The sequence below is a fragment of the Bipolaris maydis genome (assembly GCF_028858645.1).
Source record: "Bipolaris maydis strain C4 unplaced genomic scaffold PSV08scaffold_2, whole genome shotgun sequence".
In the NCBI taxonomy this organism is placed as follows: domain Eukaryota; kingdom Fungi; phylum Ascomycota; class Dothideomycetes; order Pleosporales; family Pleosporaceae; genus Bipolaris; species Bipolaris maydis.
The window spans coordinates 1,125,444-1,136,247 of record NW_027093858.1 but is presented as its reverse complement, the minus strand read 5'-3'; the positions used below and the strand labels follow the sequence as shown (position 1 = coordinate 1,136,247).

At 51.6% G+C, this 10,804-nt stretch overlaps 2 protein-coding genes across 2 annotated transcripts; both read left to right on the top strand.

Annotated features, from left to right (window-relative positions):
• The first annotated feature begins 1,957 nt into the window (after positions 1 to 1,957).
• PSV08DRAFT_358863 (P-loop containing nucleoside triphosphate hydrolase protein) lies at positions 1,958 to 4,104 on the top strand. The gene is made up of 8 exons (XM_014229242.2): positions 1,958 to 2,166; positions 2,225 to 2,309; positions 2,363 to 2,382; positions 2,436 to 2,471; positions 2,518 to 2,679; positions 2,730 to 3,046; positions 3,097 to 3,371; positions 3,419 to 4,104. The coding sequence occupies exons 1-8, from the start codon at positions 2,068 to 2,070 to the stop codon at positions 3,955 to 3,957; spliced, it is 1,533 nt and encodes a 510-aa protein (XP_014084717.1). The 5' UTR covers positions 1,958 to 2,067; the 3' UTR covers positions 3,958 to 4,104.
• Positions 4,105 to 5,114: 1,010 nt separating this feature from the next.
• Positions 5,115 to 10,799, top strand: PSV08DRAFT_215493 (uncharacterized protein; the record flags this gene model as incomplete). Its single annotated transcript, XM_014229243.1, has 8 exons — positions 5,115 to 5,149; positions 5,498 to 5,740; positions 5,812 to 5,889; positions 5,940 to 5,998; positions 6,220 to 6,353; positions 6,380 to 6,610; positions 6,733 to 7,345; positions 7,397 to 10,799. The coding sequence occupies 8 exons, from the start codon at positions 5,115 to 5,117 to the stop codon at positions 10,534 to 10,536; spliced, it is 4,533 nt and encodes a 1,510-aa protein (XP_014084718.1). The 3' UTR covers positions 10,537 to 10,799.
• Between the last annotated feature and the right edge of the window lie 5 nt (positions 10,800 to 10,804).

Here is a 10,804-nt window from a genome sequence, read left to right as displayed (position 1 = left end):
TGCAGCGCGATACTCACGAGGGAGGGGCGGCGGCGTTGATGTATGCTGCCAGAGCTGGCGCGGTGTCGTGTTCGGTGATATCGTGTCGCATCCGTCCCGCCAGCACAGCAGTGGAGCGGGAACGAGAGGGAGAGAGAGGCGGTACGCGGGCAGCAATGGGCGTGGCGGCGATTCTGTCTATGCACGTCGTGTTATGCGACGGTGCATGTGGTGTAGACTTGGATGTTTGGATCCAGGGCCAGGGACGGTGCCAGGGACGCGGGCGTCGAGTGGTGGAGTTCTGGTGTGGTGAGAGGTGATGGGCGCATGGCCTCGCCGAAGATCAGCGCTGGTTAGGGGGCCGTTTCGGTATCGCGCGAAAAGCTGCGTGGCTGGGCACCCAATCTATCCGGCCGCCAGTGCAGTCAGGCTTCAGAGGGCAGAGAGAGGGCGCACTGGCGCTGGCACAATCCAAACGATGGCACCGCACGGCTGCTCGCGTCTCGATGTGTGCTGGTGCAGGCCGGTGTGCGCAGTCATGGCCTCTTCACCGGCACGCCGCTGTCTTGCTGTCGCCCTCGTCTCTCATGACGCTTGCTAATTCTCCCGCTTACTTCTTCGGGCCCGTCACGTGATGTCGCAACTCTTGGCACGCTAGTTGTGCCTCGCACTTTTCTTCTCTCGCGACCGCAGTCTTTTCTCGCCCACCCTCTCGCTCTGCTTCCCAGCGCGGCCCTGCGCTGCGCAGCGTATGCCTTGCACGCGTATGCGCACACCCACTGGCTCCGGGCGGCGACGTGCAATCTCACGAGCCCCGGAAGCCAGACGCGGTGCATCATGTAAGTTGCCTCCTTTTCTTTGCTTTTTTGGAGTGATTATAGCCTCAGCAACTTCTTTTCCATACCGATTCGACCTTGAAGAAAGCAGAGCTGTCCGGGTGCCTTCGCAGGGCGCCTGCTACTTGCCAGTACTGTCGTCTGACCTTCCCCAATCTCATCGATCAATTTAGCTTTCTCGCCTTGCCTGGTTGCTAACATTGCTCAAGTTTAGAGTTCGCTGTGATTATCCCGACGCATGCCGGCCCTTGGTGCTGACTGGCCAGCATCCACCCTCATACACCAGACGCTGGGTGCGACACGGCGCCCTTGCGGTCAGCCCAAAGCCTAATGAGAATAATGTACACATACATGATGCGGCACTGCTCGGTCGCCTATCTGGTCGCGCTGCAATTCTCAAAGGTCAGTTAGCCCTTTTTTTGCTCGTCTTTCGCCCGCCCCCTTCATGATGAAACATTTCCACATTCGCAGTTTCCACGCTAGCCATCAATTGAACCTACAACCGATGGACAATGAGCGCGAATACCTTCCTTGGATGTCTGATCCTTCAACCCATTCTGTCCCATAGTTGTTCGAGCCTTTTTGCGCAACGACTGACAAGAAATCAACAGACTTTATGCATGAGCTCTTGAAGAATATTGCTTGACGTGACGGATGCTGGCTGGCGCGGAACGTACATAGATATGTAGCAATTATATTTGTTGTTGTAGTGCAAGTCCAGAATTTGTACACTTCCATCTGGTGACGTGACGTCGGCTGTCAACAGCTCCTTGTCGTGTCCGATTGCAGGCACTGGCTATACTAGACGCTAAACCCAGGCCTGTGACCGTGAGCACTGCATTCACATCTCATGTGACCTCGCTCCCAGTTGCAGCTACCCAGGTAGCTCACTAGCAGTTTGTTTTTGAGCGCGAGCCCGTATTAGCGCATGCCTGTCGAGCCAGATGCAAATCGGCGGATATCTACAAACCATGCCACCGTAAATACTACTAAAGCTACAGAGTAAAGGCAGCATGGCATACTTCGGCATGTATGTATCTGCAGCCATTGTGAAGTGCCAAGCGCTAACAGCCCCCCCGGCGTCATCTGTCGCATAACGCTAGAGCACCCTGGTCAGAGCTTCCAACCCACTTCGACGGCTTGACCTTCAACTTCGTCACCCAAACGATCTCCGAGGCTACAGACCGACCGCGGCCCTCGAATCAATCCCGAGCGATACTACATATCCAACGAACCGCTCACCACCGCCATCATGCCTGAAGTAGTGGACCCCCGCATGATTTCGGTGACGCCTAGAATACGATACAACACCATCGGCGGCGTAAACGGTCCACTCGTCATTCTCGACAATGTATGTGGCTCGGAACCATAGCGACACATGAGAAGAAGCTTATGCATCTGGTGGACAGGTCAAATTTCCGCGATACAACGAGATTGTATCTTTGACGCTGCCTGATGGCACCGAGCGCTCTGGCCAAGTCCTCGAAGCTCGAGGTAAGCTACCCCAGATATCGACCCTGTAGGTATGATGCTGATCCAAGCTGCAGGTAATCGCGCCGTCGTTCAGGTAAACTTTGAAAAGCTGAAGCTGCGCGACAACCTTCTCTGACTGCGACACAGGTCTTCGAGGGTACATCCGGTATCGACGTTCAGAAGGTCATTACACCCGCCTCCCACAGAGGATGATAGCTGACTGTCGCAGACCAAAGTTGAGTTCACTGGACATAGTCTGAAGCTCGGTGTGTCCGAGGACATGTTGGGTCGTATCTTTGATGGTTCAGGAAAGCCCATTGACAAGGGCCCAAAGGTCCTCGCTGAGGATTACCTCGACATCAACGGTAGTCCCATCAACCCATACTCTCGAGTCTGTATCCAGTTCGTATTTGTTGCAGTTTGCGACTAACCGTATTCCAGGTGTACCCCGAAGAGATGATCTCGACTGGTATCTCGGCCATTGACACAATGAACTCCATTGCTCGTGGCCAGAAGATTCCCATTTTCTCCTCCTCCGGTCTTCCCCACAACGAAATCGCTGCGCAGATTTGTAGACAAGCTGGCCTAGTCGGAAAGCCTACCAAGGGCGTACACGACGACCACGACGACAACTTCTCCATTGTCTTCGGTGCCATGGGTGTGAACTTGGAGACGAGCCGCTTCTTCACTCGCGACTTCGAGGAGAACGGCAGTATGGAGCGTGTCACATTGTTCCTCAACTTGGCAAACGACCCTACGTAAGCGCCCGGAACTATTGCAACCCTTACTTCTAGCTAATCCAGCATAGTATTGAGCGTATCATTACTCCTCGTCTCGCTCTTACGACCGCCGAATACTACGCCTACCAGCTCGAGAAGCACGTATTGGTCATTCTTACCGATTTGTCTTCCTACTGCGACGCGCTGCGTGAAGTCTCGGCTGCCAGAGAAGAAGTCCCCGGTCGACGTGGTTACCCTGGTTACATGTACACTGATTTGTCCACCATCTACGAGCGCGCAGGACGTGTCGAAGGCCGTAACGGATCAATCACCCAGATTCCCATTCTGACTATGCCTAACGATGGTGTGTATTGCAACATCATAAGCACGGCTGCGTACTGACAATAACAGACATCACACATCCCATTCCTGACTTGACTGGTTACATTACCGAGGGGCAGATCTTCATTGATCGTCAACTCGACAACAAGGGTATCTACCCTCCCATCAACGTCCTCCCATCGCTTTCTCGTCTTATGAAGTCTGCCATTGGTGAGGGCCGCACACGGAAAGATCACGGCGATGTTTCCAACCAGCTTTACGCAAAGTATGCCATTGGTCGTGACGCTGCAGCCATGAAGGCAGTCGTTGGAGAGGAAGCCTTGTCTTCGGAAGACAAGCTATCTCTTGAGTTCCTCGAGAAGTTCGAGCGCTCCTTCATTGCTCAGGGTGCTTACGAATCTCGTTCTATTCACGAGTCTCTCGACCTAGCATGGTCGCTACTCCGCATTTACCCCAAGGAACTTCTCAACCGTATCCCAGCCAAGGTCCTTGACCAGTACTACCAGAGGAGTCGCGGTGGTGCTGATGGCGACAAGAAGAAGAGCAACAAGGACACTAAGGATAATTCTGGTGAAGGTCAGCAGGGCGAGAACTTAATTGATGTTTAAGCGGGTTGTATGATGTGTGTTTGAGTCGTGCAACGATGGTCTGGTTTGCTAAGCGCCCAAGCGGTTGTGAGATAGTATTAAATACATGAACGTATTAAATCTGAGTTGATCGTCATGCTTCAGTAGGAAAGAATTAGTTCCTGACGAGCAATGCTATGTGTGATTGGGGTTGTCGTACTTCAGTATGAGAGGATAAGTTCTCGACAAACAATGCTATGGTTGATGGGGCACTCTTGGTGATGACGAAGACCTCAACGCTGTTGATACCTTTTCGGTATATCAACACTCAATCATAGTCCTCGTATTTAGAGTTCAAGACTAGATTTGTCTTACATGTGTTCATGTTAATGACTCGCATGCGGGTCTTGCTGAATGGTATCCATACCCTTTCTATGGTAGAACATCAAATGTGGCAGAAGCATACGGTAGTTTTTGAAGCCACCATGTCAATTTTTCTACAATATCATGATATGCATGCGCTCTACCCAGTGAGGATGACGGATTGGGAATATGGCCCGTTTCACTACCTCGAGTCTGTGGCTTTCACTCCTCTCTTTCCCTAACAGGAAATAACGCAAATGCCCTTTCACTCACCATCACCGCTCCCAAGACGGACTCATGTTTTGATCATACATCACGCATAACACATCACACGTCACCAAACAAATCTTCGCTTCGATAGCAACCAACTCTCACCACCTGGACGAATATCGATATCCACTACTGGCACCTGGAATACCGATCCCAACTACGAACACCTGTTGACGCTATTAACCCGTCAACCACTACCACATCTCACCACCTGAAGGAATACCGATCTTCAGCAGTGACACTTGCTGACACTACTGACCCTTCAATCGCTACTACAACAAGGTAGTAGCTTCCACACCAGAGAACTCTGGAATCTGAGGCCTGTAAACCCAGAATCCAGAAAAAATGCCAGCCAGGTAGGCACATTCCCTCTACATTCCCTGTTGCGGTCAACATCGCGTTTGTTTGTTTTTTGTTCTGGGCAATTTGAGCGTTTCCTGCTTGTTTTTTTTGAGTGAGGTAAGGTGAAAAGGAGTGTATGGAGGGTCAGAGCAGGAACTAAACGGCCATCAATTCGGTGATTCAGCAATCAACAGTTAGATTTGACCAGCTGGGGCTAATTGGCGATGGGGTCTGGTGGCGAGACAGCTATTAGATACTTGTAAGTTCCCCAAGAATGACAATACAAAAGCTCCTACTGATGAGTAGGCTATATCTGCCTTTCGAATGCGTTGTGCTTCAACTGCTATCCGGGTGCTGAAGCAATGAAGTCACGGATCAATGGACACGAAGAGAGTTTCCTGAAGCGTTTGGATTCTTCATGCAATACCGGGACTATGGGCGACCGACGCATTCTATTAATTCGTAATCGTTGGGCAAGACGACCACAACGACACACGAGTTTCTGAAAGATCGGGTCTCAAGAAACTGGATACAATTGGCTCCGAAAAGAAACCTACATGGGTTGCTGCTCGGTACTTTTGTGATATTTACTAATTTGAATACACAGATATCCGGTGTATAGCATCGGTTTCGCCTATGGCATACCCCAGGAGGAGCAAGAAGGGATCTCTCGGGAGATTAGCAACCGAAACGATCCCACATCGCTGATCGAGGGGTTCGCTTTTGGAAGGGAAGATCCCTTGGGCTTCCCTCCAGAGGCCATAGGCACAGAAGCCTATGTCAAGAAGGGCTGGCACCAGGCAGGCCGATACCCACACTTCACTGTGGAACTGCGGCACGTATTCCTCTAGTAAGTCATCTCTCGAAGCGTGTTCAACCGCAACTTGAACTTTGCTATGACTCGGGCTGATGTATGCTTAGCGGAGAGTATAAGCGATTGGCAACCGCCCATGTCTACAAAGACTGGTCAGAGACGATAGAATTCGCCGATCAGCGGTGGTGAGAATTTTAGTATCCAGATGCGTCGCAGGTTTCTGATTGCCCCGTAGGTTACGCTGGTGCAAGAAGTATCGCGATCAGCGTTACATAGTTTGGGACGTAAGTGCTGGTTGGTGGCTGTGAGGAACAATCAGCAAAACGTCTGAATCTGGCTAGACGAGATTTCCACGACCTGAGAATATCATGGAGCCACCTCGGGGACCGCTCCCTCAATATGCCCTTCCAGTACGTCTTCCTTTTTTTCAAACTCGTAGAGTACATGCTGTATTTGAAGTCTTGAACACCAATTGGGCTTTTTTACTGTATTTTCATCTTTTTACGCGCTGATAGATTTTACTACAGCGCCATCCATCAACGCCTATTTGTGCTCGTCCGCCGGCGTCATCCCCTCCCGCTTCTCCTCCGGTGGCAGTACCAGCCTTCGGGCACCCCTTTCTCCTCCAGCGCCCTTCATAGTGTCTTCGGTATGTGTATAGAAACCCCCCAAAAGCCCCCACATTCTTTTCCTCAAGCCCTCAAATGGTTGTTCTCCTGGCCTTGGGTTCATCGGGTCCTTTCTGAAGTCGTGGAACAAGACGCCATAAACGACGATGAAGCTGATCAGACTCCACTGCGCCACTTTGATCCATTTGTTCCACAATGGCCGCTCAGACTTCAATTTTATGCGTCGCTTAAATTTGCGCTCGAATCGGAATTGCTGCTTTTCCGTCAGGGCGCGAAGGTTTGGCGGCCATTTCTTCTTGACGTGGTACTTGTTGCGCGCAAAATCAAAGGGCGGCAGCGTGTTCTCATAGCGGCCAAGGAGGCGATTGATGAGGCGCAGCATCTCAACTGGACTTGCAGATGCGACGGCGGCGGGATGCTGGCTTATGCGACCGATTTTCGAGCGACGCAGATTTTCGGATCTATCTCGATCGTCAACTGACGTTCTTTACAAAAGTGCGCACGGTCCGAGTCCGCCCCACAAAAACCGCACTCTTGGCATTCATCCCGCACTCGGATTTCCTAACGGATGACTCCATCACAAACAAACTCGCCTCCGCCACCACCAACCACTGTTTCTTTTCCCTTCTTACGCTCCCTATTTCGTTTCCTGGAGGAGTGGTCATGGCCGAGTCTACAAAATCCAGCGAGGCGCCCAAGAGCGCCGTCGCCGCCACACTTGAGCAACTCAAGCCGCAAGAGGCTGAGTCAAAGACACTCAAAATCGAAAACACTGACAAACGTGATACCTTGATTGCAGAGGAGAAGAAGTACCAGAAATTATGGGAAGAGCAGGGCGTTTTCAACCCCGATGCTCCCTCACTTGAGGAGGAGCCGTTTGACACTACCACACCAGACCAGCTTCACGAGAAGTTCCCCAAGTGGCTTGGCTGCTTCGCTTATCCCTACATGAATGGAACCCTTCATGCTGGTCATGGCTTTACTGCAAGTAAAGTTGAGTTTACTGCTGGCTGTATGTTTTACTAGATGACCACGTGCAAGATGTTCACTGATATTTTGACAGTCCAGAGGATGCTGGGTAAGCGAGTGCTTTTCCCATTGGGATGGCACGTAACCGGTATGCCCATCAAAGCATGTGCCGACAAGCTTGTCAGAGAAGTGGAGATGTTCGGACAGAACTTTGAGCGTTGCCCAGTCGAGGATGTCGTTGAGACAGCCGTGGCAGAGCCCCCCGCCCCCACACAAGCTGAGACCAAGACCGACATCACCAAGTTCAAGGCCCAGAAAGGCAAGGCGGCCGCTAAGACAGTCAAGACCAAGTACCAGTTCCAGATCATGCTTGCTCAAGGCATACCTCTAGAAGAGATCCACAAGTTCTCAGACCCGTATCACTGGATAGAATACTTTCCCCCGCTCGCAAAGAGGGATCTCACAGCATTTGGCGCCAGGATCGACTGGAGGCGCCAGTTCGTCACAACGGACGCAAACCCTTACTACGACAACTTCGTTGCTTGGCAAATGCGACGACTGAAAGCCATGGGAAAGATCATTTTCGCTAAGCGATACACTGTCTACAGTCCAAAAGACGGCCAAGCCTGCATGGACCATGACAGGCAGTCTGGAGAAGGAGTCACTGTTCAGGAGTACACAGCCTTGAAGATGAAGGTGGTCAAATGGGCTGATTCTGCCAAAACACACATCGCTGGCCTCCCTGAAGGTGCTTCCTGCTACTTTGTGCCAGCTACACTCCGCCCCGAGACTATGTACGGTCAAACTTCATGTTTCGTAGGTCCTTCCATCAACTACTCGCTTGTCAAGATCAACGACAGTGAGTACTTCGTACTGAGCGAGAGAGCCGCAAGAAATATGGCATACCAAGGCACCACCGTCAAATGGGGAGAGTACTCGATCATCGCTACATTCCCCGGTAAGGATGTTATTGGCACCATCGTCAACGCTCCTCTCTCCGTCCACAAGGAGGTTTACATTCTTCCAATGGAGACCGTCAAGGATACAAAGGGCACAGCCGTCGTTACCTGCGTACCATCAGATTCGCCAGATGACTACATCACGTCATTTGACTTGGCCAAGAAGGCGGAGTATTACGGAATTCAAAAAGAATGGGTCAAGTTCGACAACCTGCTTGGCATCATAGAGACTCCAACCTATGGAAACCTCACTGCACAGAAGCTGGTCGAAGAAATGAAGATCCAATCGCCTAAGGACTCTGCGAAGCTTGCCGAAGCCAAAGAGAAGGCATACAAGGAAGGCTTCTACAAGGGCAAGATGGTGTATGGTGACTTCGCTGGTAAGCCAGTCGAGGAGGCCAAGCCATTGGTTCGTAAGCAACTTATCGACTCTGGTGTCGCTTTCCCTTACGCCGAGCCTGATGGCAAGGTCATCAGCCGTAGTGGAGACGACTGTGTTGCGGCCCTGCTTGACCAGTGGTACATGAACTACGGCACAGCAGCCAACGGCGGAGATGGCGAGTGGGCCGAAAAGGTCCGATCCCACATCGAGGGTGAACTCAATCTCTACTACCCTGAAGCGAAGAACCAGTTCTTGCGAGTTGTTGACTGGCTCGGCATCTGGGCATGCGCTCGATCCTACGGACTGGGAACCAAGGTGCCTTGGGACCCAAGTGTGATGGTTGAGAGTTTGTCGGATAGTACCATCTACCAGGCATACTACTCTTTTGCTCATTTGCTGCACAAGGACATGTTCGGCAAAGAACCCGGTCCTCTTGGTGTCAAACCCGATCAGATGACGGACGAAGCCTGGGACTACGTCTTTGCCCTCCGCGACCGAAGCGATGTCCCGCAATCAACAATTCCTAAGCAGGCTCTCGAGACTATGCGACGCCATTTCGACTACTGGTACCCGCTTGACCAACGTTCTTCTGGCAAGGATCTCATTCAAAACCACCTAACGATGAACCTGTATGTACATGCCGCAATCTTCCCGAAGGAGAACTGGCCACGCAGCTTCCGTGTCAACGGTCACTTGCTACTCAACGGTGACAAGATGAGCAAGTCTACTGGTAACTTCTTGACCATCGCTGGCGCAGTCCAAAAATTCGGTGCAGATGCTACACGTATTGCTCTGGCCGACGCCGGAGACGAGATCTCAGATGCCAACTTCGAGGAGACTGTCGCAAACAGTAATATTCTGAAGTTGTTCGAGCTCCGCAAGTGGTGTGAGGATTTGGTGAACGAGGCCATCTACGTCCCTGATGCGGCTGCGTACATGGAGAAGAGGGCAAACGAGCGTGTAAAGAACGCCGATGTGATCCAGCGACAGAGCGGTAGTGAGCGCCTCCTGTTCGACAAGATGTTCGACAACGAGATGAATGTGCTCGTTCACGAAGCTTTTGGTCACTACTCCAACACTTCCTACAAGTTGGCCCTCAAGTCTGGATTCTATGACTTCACCAGCGCACGTGACTTCTACCGTGAAGCTACCAAGGCGGCAGGCATTGGAATGCACCAGGACCTTGTCAAGAAGTTTATTGAGCTACAGGCTCTCCTCCTTGCCCCACTCGCACCACACTGGGCAGAATACATCTGGCTCGAGGTACTCAAGAACAAGGAGACCATCCAGAACGCCCTCTGGCCCAAGGTCCCCGAGTCCGACCCATCACTCACCGCCGCTCGCGAATTCGTTCGTACCACACAGACCAACATCACATCGGCCGAAGGCAACGCCATTAAGAAGCTTTCAAAGGGCAAGGCCGCGACGTTTGATCCCAAGAAAGAGAAGAAGATTATCATCTTCTCTGCTCAAGAATGGCCGGCCTGGCAAAAGAAGTACATCGACATGCTCCGCGATGCGGCTACGATTGACATCAAGGCCATCAGCAAATCCATCGATAAGTCCGAATCCAAGAAAGCCATGCCCTTCATCAACGGCCTCAAGCGTCGTCTCGATAACGGAGAGCCCAAGGAGGTAGTCTTGAACCGCGAACTTGCTTTTGACGAACTTTCAACCCTGCGCGTCATGGTTCCGGGCTTGAAGCAGACAATCCAGAAGTGCGTCGACGTAGAAATCATTGTTGTCTCAGAAGGTGGAAAGGATGGTACGGTGATCAAGGAAGACGGCAGCAAGGGCGAGACCCGATCGGAACTGCCACCTCAAGCTGCGACGGCTGAACCTGGTTCGCCCAGCTTCGCTTTCGAGAATGTTGAGGGCGTGCCTATTCGGTAAGGGGCACGAGAAAAATGCGCTGCAAGTTTGGCATCTGTGGAATGGGATGGGTTTATGCGACACGACATTTCATGACGGGCGAGGGTCTATGAGATGAATCATGTCTGAGATGACTGCGAAAGTAGAGCAACCTCTCGTGGTGTGTGTTCTAAGATTACTACTAGAATACGACCCTTCACATGTTCAACTGTGAAAGATCTTCCGAATTTTATTCGTGTCCAGCCTGTCTTTGAAATTTCAAATTGCCAACTCTGACGCTGAGGAAAAA